Consider the following 20,032-nt stretch of genomic DNA (forward strand, 5'->3'; position numbering starts at 1 on the left):
TACTTAATAGACGATAAATATTTAAAACAAAAATTTTCAAATATTAGAAGTGTAAAAGCGTAAATGAAAAAAATATATCAAAAGACAAAATCTGACTATATATTAAGGATAAAAATATATTTAAGTATTTTTTTAATTATATATCACAAATTCATAATTTAAAATATAAAATATATATTTTTTAAAATTATACGGTATATTCCAATTACTAAGCGGATGCCCGTAAATAATTTCATCACCTCTTAAGTTATGACCCAAGAACTAACAACTCAATGATATGAGTAATAATGAACTCGATCTTTAAGTAAAATTCTCGGATTTGAGGGTAGTCGATAACTCTCTACACAATGATTTTAAATAATAATAAAAAAACAAAACTCAAGAGCCAAGAGGTCAGAAGTGACATGTGTACCTGCCCTGCACTGCACTACAAACTACAAACCTGAGAAACAGCACCACCCTTCCTTCCTTCCTTCGAGAAAAGAAATGGAAGACGTGATAACAGAAGCAGCACCCCCATCAAGGTTCCTGGAAGAAGACCTAAACATCTTCACACCCCCATCCCCACCTCTCCCCACACCCTTCCTCATCTTCCCACACAACAAACTACCCCTCAAACCCTCTCTTCTCATCATCGCCCTCTCCCCCTCCTCCCTCGCCCTCTTCAACCAAACCCTAACCCTAACCCTAACCCCTCTCGCCTCCCTCATCCTCCCAGAACTCCCCCTCTCCCTCCCCGACCACAACGCTTCCATCCTCCCCCTCTCCCCCGACACCCTCCTCGCCGTCGTGCCATTCCCCGTCCCTCCCCACCGCGCCCACGCCGTCGCCCGCACCCTCCTCTCGATCCGGCCCTACTCCGTCCTCGTCCTCGACTCCCTCGACCCCACCAACTTCCGCGGCAAGCTCTCCTCCGACGAGGCCGTGGCGTTCAAGCTCGAGACCTCCGCCGAGAGAAAAATGACCTCCTCCGAGAAGCTCTTGGGGGAAGAATTGGATTACTACCCTTCCGGGAGCGTTGTGGACGGGCTGGGTGCCGCGATCCTCGCGCGGTGCCAGGTGATGAACGTTAGGGCGAGCTTGTGCTTCTCGTGGCCTCGGTTTGATATGTCTGTGGTGGCGTTGATTAAGGGCTTGCTTCGGCGGGGCGTGCTTCGGGGGTTCGAGTTTGGTTTGAGTGATGACGGGGTTTTGAAAATTGGGAAGGGTAGGGATAGGGTTTTGCATTCTGAGTTGTATATTTGATTTACAGTGTAATTTTGGATAATATGAATGTTTTGATGCATGGGGACTAGTTCGGTATATGAATTAGTCGCAAACACAGATTTTAGAATTTAAACATTATGACTGAAGTAATTGATTTTTGAAGTTTACCAAAGGGGATTGTTGGTTTTTGGTTTTTCTTTGATTTATAGCTTTGATTATTTATTTTAGACATGGCCATGGATTGGATGCACATTTGTACTAGTACAAAGCTTAGATGCTGTGTTTTTTGTGATTTTGATGTTGTTCTCCGTTTAGAATTGAGATTTTATCTTGGTTTTACTTTTAATGTAGATTATCAAGGTGAAATTCTGATTCTAATTGGAATACAACTGTAATGACACTTAAAGTATTGTATCTAAATTTTATCCTCTGCAGTATCTTTTGATTGGCTAATTATAGCTTTGTCAATGTATTTTACAAATGCTTATGGATGCCTAATTTGCATTAGCTGCAGGTGTTCTTGCAATTGATGCCTCACTGCCTTGCAATATGTGATCTATGGCGACGGTGGATTCCTTGTTAGATAGGAACCCACTATCAATGATTTATCTCTTTCTCCTAGGCTGTGTGCTGTTTTTATCTTGTGTGGTCGATTGCTTGAATGTTTCTGCTTATAGCCAATGAACGAACTACTGATCTAAATACTCTGTTGGATTGAATGTTTCTCCTAGGCTGTGTTCAATAATTGCAATATGTCAATTGCTTGAATGTGTTGTGATATTAAAACTAATGGTTGCTATCTTGGATCATAACTGCATTCCGCCATGGCATATCAGTTGCTGTTGTTGTCAAAACTGGATTAAGCTATGAAATGTAATTGTGTCTGCAATGTAATTGTGTCTGTGGTCTGTGTGAAATGTGTCTCAGAATCAGTTTTCAAGTTAGTTGTGAAGCAGTAGATGTTGGTTAGTTACTGGCCATAACAAACATATAGCTGAAAGATCTCAGATGGTTGGTAATACAGGTAGTGATGCATATATAGATGTATAATTTTTTTTTCATTATCTAACTGAGATATATGCTAAACCTTCTGCAATAACACTGAAACTTTATACTGTGAAAAATCAAAGTGAACAGATATATTGAGGGTGTGAGCAACAGAGATAAAGCTAGGGGTTCTTGGAATTATTTTTTAAAGAGTGAAACAGAAGAGACAAGAGCAGCCAAGGGAGATAGGCTCTGTATTAAAGAAACTTGATCTTGAATCTTGATTACAATAAATATATAGTAAAATTGCCATCTCTTGTGAATGTAGGCCACATTTGCTGAAACATGTGTATATGATGTTAATCTCCCTTATTATTTTTGGTTTTGTGGTTTTTTGTGCTTGTGTTGCTGTGTTGCCTGGTTTACTAGAAGCTTCTTAACCCAATTTTCATAACGGTTTGCAATGGCTGCAATCTAATTGTGACTGAAATTTGACTGCAACAATTTAAAACCTTGACTATAAGTAGTAGGAGGCATAATCAATGTAATTTCATTCAATTGTTCTTCTAAAGATGCTTTTCAAGCTGTAGATGTTAGTAGTTAATGAATCATGGTTTTGAACAATGGTAGCTATGGAGGACCATAGGTGCCTACCTTAGTGATAAAGATAATCTCCATGCTGGCTCTTGATTCTGGTGTTGTTCATCATGTGTAAAGAACCTTTCTAGTGTTAGCTACGGGCAGTTTTGTATTACAGATTCCCCCCACCCTGGATACTATCAGGTGTGAAAATTCTATGTCCAAAATTCTCTAGAATCAAGTTATTTTTTATGAATATGTGTGGTCTTTAACCCAAACTAGAATCAAGTTGTTCACTTGTATTGCCTGAGGACCTGTTGTTTGGGGTTTTGGCTGTGTGATAGACCTTGTTTCAGTGAATACCTTTTTACATATTATTCAATGAATGGATAATACTAACAAAATTGTCTTTTAAAACAAGCTGGATGATCCTGTTAGAGACCACAGGATCAGTATTGAAAGTATATTTCGCTTTCTTTGGTTGCTCAATTTGATGATTTCTCTGAATTAGTTTTACATCTAGAATTCCCTACTACGTAACATGCATTCAGGAAAAGCAAAATGAATGAGTAATTATTGTAGAAAAAAATCAACATGGGTGCTCTGAAACGACAATCTCAATCTTGCCTTGTTCTGTATTATTTGCATTCTTTATGTTGGGTTTTGAAGTTCCCATCTTGCACTATCTCCTGCACTACTTATCTGAAGAGATGGGATTGACTATTGAGATCAGAAAAAGAGAGGGCGGGGGGGACTACTAAATTAGTCAATATGGATGAGAAATTTGAAGATATTTGCTGTCTATTCTTACACCGTTAAAATATATATTATTAATCATATACTTAATGATCATGAATGAAGTCGCAATATATTTTCCTTTCTTTTGTAAAACCAGCAAGAATTTGACAAATTCCAAATGCAATCTTATTCTTGGAGGAAAAAACGAGAAGACTAAACGTGCAAATTGACATTATACAAAAACAATTGACGGGTAGAATATATACTAAACTCACTGTTACTAAGATGGCTTTTGGGACAAGAAAATAAAATTGGTCACACAAAATTAAGGTGATGTCACGCAAAATGGTTAAACCTAATTAATTCAAAGTTGGACTGTTAAAACCTGTCACGGAAGACAGAAAGATGACAACAAAACATGCAAATAAATTTATGGAACATTTCACACTCTATTAGATGCTCAAAGGACAAGACAATTTGGGTTGATTTCATGTAGAGAAAAAACTGTACACATAAAGTGAAGATTAGCTGTTATTAGTTTTTGTTTGGTGACTAGCCTTAAGATTTAAGGGAAATTGTTAATGGCGGGCGCAAAATGTTTAAAACTTTTATATTTTTACTCTCTCTCTATGGGGAATGTTACTTTTAGTTTAAGAACACCCACCAACTTAATCATATTAGTTGCATCTTCTCTTGACTCTTAGCAACATGTTTTTCTAAATACTCAAATAGCCAATGAATGAACAAGGTCCAACACTCTATTTGGTGCAACTTATATATACTCTTGATTCTCACCCATCTCTCCCACCCACCCTTCATTTTTTTCAAACAAAGTTAAAGTAGTAACAATGAATCCTTCCTTTCCTTCAAAATCCTTTATGTATGTTGTTCTTATCTTTTGCTTTCTTGGTGCCACCAGATTGTATGCAAGTGACCCTTATCTAACACTGGATTACTATGCATCAAGTTGCCCCACCGTGTTTGACATTGTTAGGAAAGAAATGGAATGTGCAGTGCTTTCTGATCCCCGCAATGCAGCCATGATAGTTCGGCTACACTTCCATGACTGCTTTGTTCAGGTATATAACTTTATTATCTAGTATTGGCAGTGTTTTCACGTGAATAAACAAATTACATAGTACTAGTCATAGTTACTTAATTCTCTCAATAACTTGTATACTGGCTACCAAATTCATTGAATCACGTATTGAAATCTATTTAAAGTCTTATACACACATATTAACATATATAATGTACAGAGTAAATTACACCAATATTCTCTGAAGTTTTTGTCAGATTGCACATAATATCTTATTTTCCTATCCCTACACTAATTCCCTTAATTGTTTAAAAAACATTACATCATATACCCATACAAGGGAGATTGTTGTAAGCACAAGGTGTCGTGTGCAATATGAAAAGGAAAAAAAAAATCAAGGATATCAGCCTAATTTACTTTAATGTATAAAGTGGATAACCAACCGTGTACCGACACTAACCATATGTAGTCATATTTTATACCCGTACCACGTACCTGGTAATTATGGTACTATTAGTAGTTCTATAGTTTCATTTTTAGAAAGCCAATATGAATCTAATGAGAAAAAAGTAAATACACACTAACAAAATGTTACATTCTTGGGCTCAGGGCTGCGATGGATCAGTTTTGCTTGATGACACAATCACACTTAAAGGTGAGAAAAACGCCGCTACCAACATCCACTCTTTAAAAGGCTTGGGAATTGTTGATAAGATCAAGAACATAGTTGAATCAGAGTGCCCTGGAATTGTTTCTTGCGCTGATATTCTCACTATTGCAGCCAGAGATGCTGTTATTCTGGTAAAAGACACTGCTTGCTTCTAGATTTTATCACATAGTTTATACCATGTTTTTTCATAAGCTTTAATCTTTAATTTTCTACATATAAGTTACTAGAATTATGCACATGCCTCTGTCCTCTGATCTTTTGCAGGTAGGTGGACCTTACTGGGATGTTCCTGTGGGAAGGAAGGATTCTGTCACTGCAAATTTTGATCTTGCCAACACCAATCTTGCCACTCCAGATGAGAGCCTTCTGTCTATCATTGCCAAGTTTCTTTACCAAGGACTATCTGTCACGGATATGGTAGCCCTTGCAGGTATATTAATGAATAAAACTTTGAAGGTTTAAATATGTTTTTAATTTTCACAAATATGACAAATTTTGATTTTAGTCCTTTAAAAAATCTTTTGTCAATTTTAGTCCTCATAAATTTATTTATTTTAAATAGTATCTATCATCATTTAATGATGATAAGACATGCATTTAGATATGTCACATTAACAATCATTCTAAGATCTGATATACTTAGATATATGTCTCGTCATTTGTAAATGATGATACATATCATTTTTGAAACTTTGAAATATATCAAGACCTAAATGAATATTATTAAACATTTGGAATATTTATGCGAATTAACAAATATATTAAACTAACTTTGAAAAACAAAAAAAGAAAATTTATTGGCTCTTCATTCAGATCCTGAAGACAGTGGGTTTTGTCTGCAGTTGTAGTTGCTACCAGTAGCAGCCAAAACTATATCATGTAAATATGACAACTTCAAGTAAACACGGCAGACAGCTAGACTGCCTAAATAGAACATACAAATGTTTGAATTAAAACAAGGAAATAACTAACTGAATATATGAATTTCATGACTAATAGACCTTAACATTTTTTTAACTAGTAATGTCACTTATGAGATAGATACAGTTTAATAAACAAATTCTAGATGAAGTGTATGTTACCATCAGGTATATTATTATTCTAGCAAGCTTATAAAGAGTAGTGTCAACTAAGTTTCTAAAAAGATTGTCTTAAGTTTTAACCACAAAAAAACTCATACAATCTATTAAGTTGAACTAACAATAATCATAATATGATCACTAGTATCGTGATCTACCTCCTCATCTTGCCCTGCTGCTCCAAAGATACCTAGCTGTATGTAGCACTTTCTTCATACCACATTTTCTGATCACTAAGCCTGCAGGAGCCCACACCATTGGCATGGCACAGTGTAAGAATTTCCGGTCAAGAATTTACGGAGACTTTGAATCAACTTCAATGAAAAATCCAATCTCTGAGAGTCACCTCAGCAACTTAAAATCTGTTTGTCCACCTATGGGGGGAGGAGACAATAACATAACAGCAATGGACTACATGACACCTAATCTCTTTGACAATTCTTTCTACCAATTACTACTAAATGGGGAGGGACTTCTCAACTCAGACCAAGAAATGTACTCAAGTGTGTTTGGAATTGAAACTAGACAGCTTGTGAAGAAGTATGCAGCAGACCCTCTTGCTTTTTTCCGACAATTCTCGGAGTCAATGGTGAAAATGGGAAATATCACAAACTCAGAAAGCTTCTTCACAGGGGAAGTTAGGAAGAACTGCAGATTTGTGAACACATAGACTTCATTTTTGTGTTTTTTGTATGTTTTGTCTGTTTCCATACACTAAGAACCACCAAATTTATGTGTTTCAGCTATAGCAAGTTGATGTTTCAAATCTAAACTAGCAATTATGTAATGAACAAATTAAGTGAGAAGTTGTTGATTTCCTTTTTTACTTCATATAAAAGGTAGGTGTTGGGTTTGATAATGAAAGTTGTTAAGAGCCAAATCCTGGGTCGTATCTCATACATTTAATGGTATATTTCTATTTTGGTTCCTGAAAGGGTGAGGCAGTGATAAGTTTCCTAAAAGATAAAAAAAATTCAAATTTAATTTTTGAATTTGCAAAAAGTGCAATAAATTAGTCATATGAACAATTTAATAACAAATTGGTCTCAAAATTTTACAACTTAATGTCAAATTGATTATTGATAAATATAACTTATTGTCAAATTGATCCTTGAACATTACAACTTAATGACAAAACTGTCTCACAAATTTAACGGCGGGACCAATATGTCTTACTTTTTGCACATTTGGAAACTAAATTTAAATTTTTCATCTTTCAAGAATCAATTTGTCACTATCTCAAACATTTCGAGACCAAAATGGATATTTACCCTACACTTAATTTATACAAGGAGTTGCTTTAAGCTATTTGTCTTGATAAAACTCATGTCAAATTCCTCATATTGCTATTGTCAAGGTCTAATTTTTTTCCTATATCGACTAAGAGTAAATAATATATATAGTGACATTATTAAGGATTTTTATCCTATCATTCATCCATAAATAGTTATATATGATAAAATTATTAATTCTTCTAATGAGTATCTTAAAAATCATATCGATATCTATAATTAACAATGTTTCAAATTTGATCGAGGCCGTACCCGAATCAAATAAACATTAAAAATGCAGTATCTAGAAAGTGATCCTTGGTCGTCTCCCAACGAGCAATGGTCAACCAACGTTCATAATAGATAATGATAAAACAGTAACGAATTGGGGGGTTGTTTGTTTTTGTAAATTAAACAGCAAGCAAATTTGAATTAGAAAATAACAGAATTAAAACATGTTGTTTCCCCTCCCCTTGATTCACAAGCAAATCTCTTATCCTATGTTATGAGAATTTATCCTTAATCAGTTCAACCACTTAATCAAACCCTAAATTAAATTACTAAGCGGAAATTAACATAAGGTTGTCATTATGTGATTAAGCAACACATACACCAATTAATCATGAACGAAACTGATCATTAAGCATGAACGTAAATTAAGTGCAGAGACAATTAATCAAGCACTAAGCATGCATGGATTAATAGCAACAAATACAGATTAACTGGTGAAGAGGAAAAACTGATCAGAATTCAATAGTAATAACAAAACCTCAAAGAGAGTTGTGCTTGATCCTCAAGAGAAAACAACGTTGGAGACTTAGCCTTCCATTCATCAGTAGAAAACGAAATTGTAGATTGAAGCAGAAACGAAATTGTAGAAAATGAATTTTATTCTACGTGAACAGTGCGCATGAACAGTAAAAACTGGAATTCTAAAACCCTAGAATTATTCTCCTCTTCGAAAAAACTTCCTAAAACTAAAACCCTGGTGCTGTTATATAGGTCCTCAGCCCCAAAGCTTACAAATCTATTTTAAGTCCAAGCCCATAAACGAAATAAAATAAAATTTGGACAAGATAAGATAAGATTGGATAAAATAAAATCTAGATGAAATAAAATATGGATAAGATAAGATTTGATAAAATAAAATTGTCTGTTCTCTTCAAGTCCAAGCCCAATTATGGATTCAAGCCTAATTGTTTATAATTCTCTTGAAATTAAATTAAAAACACAAAATTAGTCAAGTAGGCCCAAATGATAAAACTACATAATTAATTTGACAATTAAGGCTAATCAATAATTAAAATGGTGACAAAAAAGGTTAAGAAATAGGAGAAAATAATGACACATCACCCATTAATTAACTTCCATTAAATATGTTTGTAGAATTTAGAGAGAGAAAATATAGTTGCATGTCATCATTTGAGTGAAAAATGCACAATTATATATATATATATATATATATATATATATATATATATATATATATATATATATATATATATATATCATTAAGTTTTGTCCATTTTTCTTTGCTTCAAAGTGAACTTTCCTATCTCCAACCACTAATAGTTCAATGCCATGTGCACCCCTATCTTGTGCATTCAAGTCCCCTTACTAGTTTGTATGTAAATTTTAAACACATTTTAGATAATGAAGACGTTTTAAGAGTTATAATGGCAAGTTGTGTGAGACTTATACTTTTGAAATTGTTAACAAATTAATGCAACAATCACTACCAAACCTATTCACCTTCGTGCTATGTACAAACTCCTATAAACAATCTTCCATTTAGTCTTTTTCTTACACGCATTCATTCATTTTCTCTCTATCTCTCTCTCTTTTTTAAAGAGTAAATTACACTCACACCCCTGTGTTTTTCTCAAATTACATCTGATACCCCTCCCTTTTTTTAATTACTTTTACCCCCCCCTTCTGTTAACGTCATTAACTAATATCAATTGAAATATGTGAGTAGACTAAATTGTCCTAACATCTTTTTTACACTTGTACCCTTTTATTTTTCTCAAATTGAACCCGATACCTCTCCCTTTTTTACATTACTTTTACCCCCCCTATGAAATATGTGAGTAGACGAAATTGCTATAACATATTTGTTAAATACTCAATAACAAATTAACAATTGACTTTGTAAGTGAACCTTTCTTAAGGCAATAACAATTTTCCTTAAATATTTGACTCTTACTTCATTATTACTAACACTTGAAGAAGATGCAGCTCTTGATTGAGACATTATATCAAACACCTAGCCATCAAAAATAAATATTTCAAAGAAAGGAGTTAAAAACACAAATACAGGAGCAAAACTCTAAAATTTGAAGCAAAGGACCATATTCAATCAATAGGCATTCGCACCAAAAAAATTAAACTAAAAGAAGAAAAAGAAGAAGAAGGAAGGGTGTTAACATATGCGTACCAACAAGGTAGATTCACGTCCAACAAAAAGTTAGGTTCATGTCCAATAAGAGAAAAAAGAAAAAGAATGAACATTGTTAAAATATTTTCGGGTTGAAAATGGTGTCATGTCTTTTATGGACATAAATTTTCATTAAAAGTCATGTGACTAGTATGTGCCTACTTTCTATTAAATTATTAAATGGTGTTTAGGAAGGAAAGGATCTAGGTGTAATGTGAGCTAAACAATTAAAGAATTTTTTGTAGGGGGCAAAAAAGGAGGGATGTCGGGTGCAATTTCGAAAAAACGTAGGGGGTGCGAGTGTGAGGACGAAAATGAGGGTATTTTAGACATAAATTTTCATTAAAAGTCATGTGACCAGTATGTACCTTCTTTCTGTTAAATTATTAAATGGTGTTTAGGAAGGAGGCGGTCTAGGTGTAATGTGAGCTAAACAATTAAAGGGGTTTTTATAGGATGCAAAAAAGGAAGGGTGTCGAATGCAATTTGGAAAAAACACAGGGGGTACAAGTGTGAGGAAGAAGATGAGGGTATTTAAGACATAAATTTTCATTAAAAGTCATGTAACCAGCATGTACTTACTTTCTGTTAAATTATTAAATGATGTTTAGGAGGGAGGGGGTCTGGGTTAATGTGAGCTAAACAATTAAGGGGTTTTCTGTAGGGTGCAAAAAGGAGGGGTGTCGAGTGCAATTTGAAAAAAACACAGGAGGTGTGAGTGTAATTTACTCTTTTTTTAATCACATCATCTATCATATGTATTACTTTCTCTCTCTACATTTTTTTTTTCTTTTCTTCTTATCTCTCTCTTATTTCCACCCAATCCACTCCATTTTGAAATGTACATATATCATTACTCTTTTTTCTTTGGTGCATGCCAGATTGTTTATATAATTCATCATTTTGTTAGGGCTTTGGTCGAAGACAATGCTGCTATAAAGTATATGCTTATTCTCAAATTCTAGATGGAAATCCTTTCAATTTTCCTGTGACTAAAATAAAAATAATGTTGGATCCAATTATTTTTGGATATTAGTATGTGACAAAGAGGAAAATGGATGTGATTTAATGTTGAAAATCTTAATCTTTTATTCATTATTCTTTATTCTTTATGCGAAAGTTAGATTCATAGGTACATGTTCTCAGACAATTCACCAAAAGTCCTTAGATCTAAGACATGCTTGACTATTAAGCATTAGATAAAATGTTTGGATTCGTAGTTAGTTCCTACTGTAAGTGTTCTTCAACAATTGTTATAAGATCATTGTGACTATTCATCACGAACATGAAAAATGAAGCCAACGTCCTTGTGATTCTTCCTAAGCCAAAACCTCTTTATTTCACAATAGGACCTTTGCAACTGTTCATATAGGAAGAAGAGAAACTATGTACGACAAATCCTATATTGGGGACCATATTCTTCTTATAGTGTGTTAACCTAACAGAATTTTCATTATCTCCTAATGGGGCCCGCACTGACAGAGAGGAAAATGGAAGTGATTTAATGTTGAAAATCTTAATCCTTTAATCCTTATTCTTTATGCGAAAGTTAGATTCAAAGGTACATGTTCTAGGACAATTCACCAAATAGGATCTACAACATGCTTGATTATTAAGGATTATATAAAATATATGAATCGTAGTTAGTTCCTAATGTAAGCATTCTTCAACAACTGTTGTAAGACCTTTGCGGCTATCCATGAACATGAACAATGTAAATCACAAACATGAACAATGTAGTCAACGTCCTTATGGTTCTTCCTCAACCGAAACCTCTTTATTCTACTATAGGACCTTCGTAACTCTTCAGATGGGGAGAAGAGAAACTATGTACGACAACTCGATATATTGGGGACCATAGTCTTCTTATAGTGTGTTAACCTAATAGAATTCTCATTATTCCCTAATGGGCCAACACTGACATCTACTAATTCAAGTTCATATCACCTTATTTTGTAGTCTAAGAAGCTCACTTACTTTGACCACATAAAATTAAAGTCCACTAATGATAAATAGTTATTATGATTGTCTTAAATATTAGCCCACATTAATTATTGAAACACAAAATTTCAACAAACTCGCATTTGGGATACATATTTTAACAATTATATCACAATTCCTTAGGCGCACATTGATACACTATTTATCTTTAGACTTTCACTATAACAATTGGATTCATCTCATGAGTCAATAATGGAACCATCACAACTTTCATCTCTACAACAAATGCAACTAGACCCCAATGACTATCACATCAATACACTCATCGGGCGCCTAGGAGTACATGACAAAACAGACCACACACTAGTAAGTCAGGTCACTCTCACTAGGTAAAATCATAGGGAGATCAGTCAAGGTCACGCTGTCTTGCGAGAATGCTCCAATCATGTGGGATTGACACAGGCTTAAAGGAGCACTCAAGCCGAGTGTATTTACCCCTAAGGCCTAGACTCCGAAGAGTCCATCAAGGCCTCTCCCTCCTGATTCAAGTCCAACCCAGAAAACATTTTAGCAAATAGACTCTATCTATGAATTGTACAAAACACACGACTCCTCAATTATTCTAAAAAATAATTTTATCTAGTCGCACTTGTGATTAAACTCGTTGGGTCCCCACAGTGACTCCTATCACAATACTCGTCGTGCATTAACTCGTCGCCCTTTAAGAGTCTTATAGTCGTGTGATTATACGATTCATAGCTCACAACTCAATGCACACAACATCTCAATGCATGTATATATTACAAGTCAATACATACTCAATTTATCACATACGCTCAGTCTCAATCACAATGGTATAACCCCAAAGTAACATGTTATCACACCTCATAAATTATATACACTTTACCTATGAACTATGGAATACACACAACTACTCAATTGTTTTCAAAATCATTTTAACTCATCGTGCCTCAAAGTGATTCAACTCGTTGGGTTCCCATCGTGGATCCCATCATAATACTCGTCGCGCCAAAACTATTCGCCCTTAAAGGGTCTTACAATTGTGTGATTGCATAATTCATAACTCACAACTCAATACACACAACATCTCAATACATATGTATTTCATCATTCATTAGAGGTTCAATTTGTCACTTACTCACAATTTGAATCACAATGTCATAATCTCAATATAACAATTTATCATGTCAATCTAGCGAATTTTGTCCAACGTATAAATAATTTATACAAAAATGCTTCTCACAACATAGGGAGTAAAATCCCTCAAACAATTGCACACAATCATATCAAAATCAATGAATCAAAATCATAGGTCAAAAACATGAAAACACCAAGAGCACTCAATTTTATCAACCAATTCGCATCAAGACATCCGTTGGTCCGTCAAGCACAACCACATCATATTTATAATCATAAAGGAAAAATTATAATTCAATAAACATCTCAAAATAAACCAAATTTAATCCTCTAAGGATCCATACACATGTTCATTATAACCCCAATTGCGATAAACTCATCCCTTACCTCTAAGCGGGCTCACATGTGTATTCCGGCAGCGATAACGACATCTCTAGCAGTTCCCTAAGATTTCTCAAGTTTTTCCTCCGGCTGCTTTGTGGTGACACCATATACTGTAAAGTCTCCACAACTTCACCCTACAATTATTAGCGTCAAGAAATTAATGCTCATGCTTAACAAAATAATTAGAAGTTAAACATTGAAAAACAGATAAATACCAATGTAGTTGTGCTTGCATTGTTTGTGTCAACAAACATCTTTGTTTTACGCCTATACCCCACCATGTAATCCAGTTAAAACCCAGTAGGACCTCCTGTCGAGGATAAACGTCGACCCTAAACTCAGCTCGATTGTTCCACTGACTAATAATTGGGGCCAACAGGTGGAACCAATTCTCATCTTGTTTGCCTTTGAGCGTTATGCCATGGAGATTCTGCAGTTGCGAAGGACACCCGGGAATAGGTTGTTGCAATCCAAATTGTCGTAAAACTCTATCGGGTTGATGCCACTCAAGAACATGGAAACAAATCAGTGGCACCACTGCGAACCAGGCTACACTTCCAACCACACAAATTGGAGGCAACGCTGCCATCACAGTTGCTATGTATGGCTCCCAGACAAATTGCATATAACAACACACTTGTCAATTTTCAGTCAAACATAACATATTAACATTTCATTTAACCAATACATTACGATCTTCTTACCTCATGTCGTTTCATCGGATCCAATTTGCGACCGAAAACTCTAAGATCATCATTACCAATATGTTGATTTCCACGTCGCAACCACCTACAATAAAAATGAAATCATCATTGTCAACACGTTCCATCATTAAATATTTTCAATTCAAGTCTAATTTTTTAAACGACAAACCTGTGTCCGAGTGGTTTATTTTCTATGACGGGAGGCGTTCTCTTTGGAGCCAAAGTCGTGCATCGTTCTCATGCCTACATTTGGATTAAGATGCACATACCTCCGATTGATTTAACTTTGTAATCAGTGGCGCTGCACATCTCTCTATATAAATACGCAACCACGGCAGGTCCCCACACATACGTGCTGCACTGTTCAAAGTCACGTAAAAATTGTAGGTACCTTAAGGAAACTCTGCTACTACTTTTGTTAACAAAGAGGACACCTCCTATGAATCGAAGGATCCACGCACGGGTAAACCTTTGTAATTGTTCAACGTTACCCCTCATCAATATTAATGTGAGAAAAATGATGAGTCAGCCAACTTAATTTTACCACACTGCCTTCAAGTTCGCCTTCCTATGGTTTGACTCCTAATAATTATTCACATAAATCGGCCCAATCAAGATTTGTTGAACCAATTAATGTAACATCCTAGAAATTTCTACCCGGAGTTTTTGGAAACGATGTATTTTGAATGATTATATATATAAGTATTATTCAGTGTATATGCCTATATGTTCTGGGTAGAAGTAGGAATAGTGGGGGCAAGATATGCGGGTTAGGCTAATTAAGGAAGAGAAATCCATAACTGGGAGGTTATGGGTTAATTCTTAATTAATTAGTTTAAAAATCATCGTTTTGCGTGCGACTTAGAATTTAATGAAACCAACCTCTGAACCACGCTCGGGGTTTTATTCTGAGCGTTTTGATATATATATTGGTTACTTTCAAAAAACTGGCCCCGACGGACGCAGAGAAACGCGAGAAACTGGAACCAGAGAAACGGCACGCAAACCGAGGCAGGATTTTAGTGTTTCAAAGGTCAGATTTTCCTCACTTTTGTGGCTGAGTATGGATCACAGTCAAAAGGGAAAGTGGCCCTTCTTGCTCCACTCAAATGGAGACATGTGGCATTGCATAAATAAAATAATAGAAAAAGAGAAAACCCTTTATTTTAAAACCAAAAAGCTTTTCTCTCTCTCTTCACTCAGCCCCCACACTTTTTCAGACAGCTCTCCCTCTTCCTCACGTTGCTTTTTCCTTCTCCTCCATTCTCCATTGAAACCCCAACAAAGCTCCAACCTTTGGTGCTCATTTCTGCTCCAAATCGCGAAAGGAGAGCATTTTTGGAGTCGTGAAGTGCGTGGCTACGAGTGGGACTTCGAAATTTCAGGTTTGGGTGGACTTCTTTCTCCTTTGATTTCATGGGTATGGGGTTTTGGGAGATATGATGGGTAGTCTTGCTAGTTTTCTGCTTCATGATAGTTATTTGTGAAGACTTTTGTTGAAAGCTTGTTGAAATCGCCATGTTTGGATGAGTTAGACATACCCATTCTGTTTTAGGGTTTTGTGATGATGTTTGTGATGTTTGTATGCTGAAAATTGCCCATGGAAAACTGTTAGAGATGAAATGTAGAGTTAACCTAGGGTTGGAAAGTGAGAATGTGGCGTTATGAGTGGAAAAAGAGTGAGGCTTTGAGAGTTGGAAGGCTAAGTCTGAATTCTGTGGTAAATGAAAGTTAAAGTGAGTTAATACTAGCTTGAAATGTCATTTAGGACTTGGGAGAAAGCTTGAACTGTGCTAGAGAGAAGAACAAATGATCAAAGTGAACAAAGAGCCATTTCTAGGGCAAATTTGGGTGTTGAAGAGTCAAAATTTGATTCGGTGGAATTTTAGGTGTAAATCCAGTTTGAACAAGTCTAAATAGATGTTATGGACTGGTGTGAGGTGAGAGTTTGCTTCAAATTTACCTCATTCTAAATTTCACTTCTCAAACCTAGAAAACCCATTGAATTGAGGGGTGTTGGACACCTAGATTCTGTGTTGTTGTGCTTTAAAGCTTGACTTTGGTTTAGACATGATTGATACATGATTTGGGACTTGTAGGAATTGATTAGGGCAATATTGGATGAGGGAAAGTGTGATTTTCGAAAATCTGCACTTATGCAGAATTTTGCTGTCAAAATAGGTGCAGCAGAATTTTGGCTTTGTGCAGAAAAATGCTTGTGTGTGGTTGGCTGTGGAAAGAGTAGTACAGAATGAGTTCTGGATGTTTGCTAGTAGATCCCAACGGTCACAATGTAGGCTTAAGTATTAGAGACTTCCAGTAAAATTTTCGAGTCGATCCAACGGTTAATGAACCGGAACGAAGGAATTGTTACTGGGGTCTTTAAGTGAGAAAAGCTGTGATTTGGTTGGTGTTTTGGCAGAGTTTTCTGCCTTTGCTCTGTTTTGCTTGGCTGTAATAGCTTGTGCTGTTTGAATTTTGTTTTGCTTGGATGTTGTGAAAGCTTGGGAGGATTGATGGGGACCCGGTGTTGAGAGAAAAGAGGATATGGGCTACGTGGGAGTACGTGAGCTCAGTTGGAGGTGGGCAACAGGGGATGGTGGGTTTATGCGCGCTTTGTGGATGTGGAAAACTTGTTGTGCACCATCGCCCGACCGCCACCTAGTACCACATGTGATGGGTACCCCATAATCCTACAAGCTTGAGATGAGAAAGTGTTGAAGGGTGAAACTTCCTGCTTTTATTGTTGACCACAGAGTGGTACCTGGAGATATGTCGCGGGGGTCAGGAGACCTTGGGGACGTCAGGTGGGGTGCTATTGCCCAAAACCAAGCTTGACCAATCCCGACCCAACCCGGGCATAGTCGGTCAGTGAGAACCTGTGATGTACCTAAACAGGCGAGCTCCTGGCAGTCAACAGATAAAAGGAACAAAGACCACAAAGCAAAGGCTTGTGGTGGCTGGCCAGCTGTGAAACTTGATTGATATGTGAGATATAGTCTCTGGTAATCGATTACCAAGGGTGGGTAATCGATTACAAGGCTTAAAAATGAAGACAGGAAGCTAAGATGGTCTCTGGTAATCGATTACCACGGGGTGTAATCGATTACTAGGCTTGAAAAACGAAGTCAGGAAACTAAGGGAGCCTTTGGTAATCGATTACCAGCCTGTGTAATCGATTACACAGAGGGATGGGTCACTGGTAATCGATTACCAGGTATGTGTAATCGATTACACAGTGCATTTTTGCATATTTCATGTCCTGAGGCTGTGTAATTCAAGTTTAGCCTCTGGTAATCGATTACCAAGGCTGTGTAATCGATTACCAGAGATGAAAAGCCTTAAGATACTCCTTTTAATTGCATGTAGTGGTTATGAGACGCATTGTGCGGTGGCATAGTTAGATTCTTGTAAAAGAGTCTACCCCTTTCTTTTCTTTCTTGTAGATCGTGATGGCGGCGCAGCTAATCCGTGATCGAGTAGAGATGGAGTGCCTAGAGGGAGCTTGGGAGACCCTCGAAGGCAACACGAGGTGCCGATTTCGAGGCACCATTCGATTCACGGCTACTTCTTTGGTGCATCCAGATGAACCTGCACGGACGCTTCAGCACACGGTGGAGTGGACAGTTCCATGGATTAGTTTTATATATTTTTGAGGGTGGGTGTATCTAGGACTGACTGTTAGGTTTACTCTTTTGTTTTTGTATGTGTAGACCTGATGTATAGGAATTTGATGATTGTATACATGTGGCTGAAGCCACCACTATGGACACCTTTGCTCTGGATGACACTATATATTGTGTAAAACTCCCATATTTTGGACAGCTTTAAATGATGAATGCATTTATGATCGATCTTGTTATTTGAAAAGAAAGCATTAGCAACTTTATTTGTAAAAGAGTTTATCGACTGTATTTTATCCTTTTATTTTCACGTGACGACCTAAAGTAATGGCTGGTATATTCTTCCTTTTTGAAACAGCAAAATAATTTAGAGAATTATGAGCGATAAGAAAGAAATGACTCCGAATAGAGTTGTGAACTGGCCATTCAGGACTTTATAGTGAGGATTTTCCTTCTAAACCTAGTTATGGTGAAAAGAGAAAGAAATGAAAAAGAAAAAGAAGAAAAAAAAATTTACCATGGTTTTTGTTATTTAAATTATTACTATTAAATCAGTCATTAATTTAGGGACGCCACAATTAATGGTGCCTCGTCAGTATGAAGACCTAATAAAACTGACACATCTTGAAGAGTAATGGTAGCCTCTCCGCATCTCAAGTAAAACGTGTGTGTTTCGGGCCTCCATCTTTCAATGAACGCACTAATTAAGGCCGCATTTATCTTTAGGTATCCCATCTTCATTATCCAATAAAACCCAGATTGCCGAAGCAGAGGAACAATTTCCTCTGGTATTTGTTCTTCACCTTGATACGTCGGGACTACTCGTCTGATGTGTAATTTTCTGTCTGGTTCCCCATTCCAAATCCACAAAACGTCACCCTCAATTGGACCAGACCTAGTTTGTATACTTGATGAGCATGACGACGAAGATGTCATTGATCCTACAAAATAAAATATAATACAATTAATTGACGATAAAATTTATACATTAATTATACATACACAAATTAAGTATATTTACAAAAAATTAATTAAAATAATTTCAAAATATACTCTCCAAATAATTTCAAATACATGCAAACACAACTTAAAATAAATAACAAATTATATTTTTCAAAAATTACATATTTCAATAGCAAAATATAATATACAATCACAGAAATTTAAATGTATTATACAAATAAATTAAATCACATCCAAACACAACTTTACATAAATAACAAATTATATTTTTTTTAATTTCAATAACAAAATATATTATACAAATAACCTAATTCATATATATTATATAAATAAATTAAATTACATACAAATATAAATTTAAATATATAAAATAATATTTATATTTTCAACTAAAAATTAAAATAATTTAACATACAAAATCAATAATTTAAAATGCGTAAAACTATTCTAATTTAAACATAACATATGAAATTAATAATAACTAAAAGTAACGTAATATAAAAAATTTAATTCTAACCTAATTTAAAATTAATAATTTACACTACATAAAATTATTCTTAATCTATCATAACAAATATTTAAACTAAATGTAATCTACTATATACAAAATTAATGACTTCAAATAATTACGAGTAAAATAATTTAACATACAAAATCAATAATTTAAAATACGTAAAGCTATTCTAATTTAAACATAACATATGAAACTAAAACTAATGTAATATAAAAAATTTAATTCAGACCTAATTTTAAATTAATAAATTACAATACATAAAATTATTCCTAATCTATGATATTAAATATTTAAACTAAATGTAATCTACCATATACAAAATTTAAACTAAAGCTAATCTAAACTTAATAAGTTATGGTACCTAAAATTATTCCTAATCTAAAATTAATAAGTTATGGTACCTAAAACTATTCCTAATCTATTATATAAAAAATTTCAACTAAACTTAATCTATAATATAAAAATTAATAACTTAGAGTATGTAAAATTATTTCTAATTTACCATATAAAAAATTTAAACTAAATCTAATCTACCATATAACATTAAGAATTAAAACTAAACTATACAAAATTATTAGCTTACACTACCTAAAACCATTCCATTATCAAAATATAAACATCTACATAAATAAAAACATACAAAAGATTCAATGTATCTTACAAATTTTTAAGAAAATGGAAGAACACCAACAACAACAACAACAAGCAAGTAGCTCTCTCTCTTGACACAAGTATTTCA

The 20,032-nt window shown here is 35.0% G+C and overlaps 2 protein-coding genes across 2 annotated transcripts; both read left to right on the top strand.

Annotated features, from left to right (window-relative positions):
* Nucleotides 1-341: 341 nt before the first annotated feature.
* Nucleotides 342-1,502, top strand: LOC114412709. Its single transcript, XM_028376717.1, has one exon. It carries the CDS (start codon nucleotides 487-489, stop codon nucleotides 1,243-1,245), a length of 759 nt encoding a protein of 252 aa, XP_028232518.1. The 5' UTR covers nucleotides 342-486; the 3' UTR covers nucleotides 1,246-1,502.
* Nucleotides 1,503-4,300: 2,798 nt separating this feature from the next.
* On the top strand, nucleotides 4,301-7,178 carry LOC114412717 (peroxidase 11-like). Its single transcript, XM_028376729.1, has 4 exons — nucleotides 4,301-4,589; nucleotides 5,159-5,350; nucleotides 5,484-5,649; nucleotides 6,544-7,178. The coding sequence occupies exons 1-4, from the start codon at nucleotides 4,359-4,361 to the stop codon at nucleotides 6,966-6,968; spliced, it is 1,014 nt and encodes a 337-aa protein (XP_028232530.1). The 5' UTR covers nucleotides 4,301-4,358; the 3' UTR covers nucleotides 6,969-7,178.
* Nucleotides 7,179-20,032: the final 12,854 nt, after the last annotated feature.

This window comes from Glycine soja, chromosome 1 (assembly GCF_004193775.1).
Source record: "Glycine soja cultivar W05 chromosome 1, ASM419377v2, whole genome shotgun sequence".
Taxonomy (NCBI): Eukaryota; Viridiplantae; Streptophyta; class Magnoliopsida; order Fabales; family Fabaceae; genus Glycine; species Glycine soja.

What these genes read in the sequence shown, in the direction of transcription:
- LOC114412717 (XM_028376729.1), top strand. Translation starts at nt 4,359, where the DNA reads ATGAATCCTTCCTTTCCTTCAAAATCCTTTATGTATGTTGTTCTTATC. An exon ending in TCCATGACTGCTTTGTTCAG is followed by an intron (nt 4,590 to 5,158) that starts GTATATAACTTT and finishes TCTTGGGCTCAG; the next exon opens with GGCTGCGATGGATCAGTTTT. An exon ending in GGATATGGTAGCCCTTGCAG is followed by an intron (nt 5,650 to 6,543) that starts GTATATTAATGA and finishes CTAAGCCTGCAG; the next exon opens with GAGCCCACACCATTGGCATG.
- LOC114412709 (XM_028376717.1), top strand. Translation starts at nt 487, where the DNA reads ATGGAAGACGTGATAACAGAAGCAGCACCCCCATCAAGGTTCCTGGAA.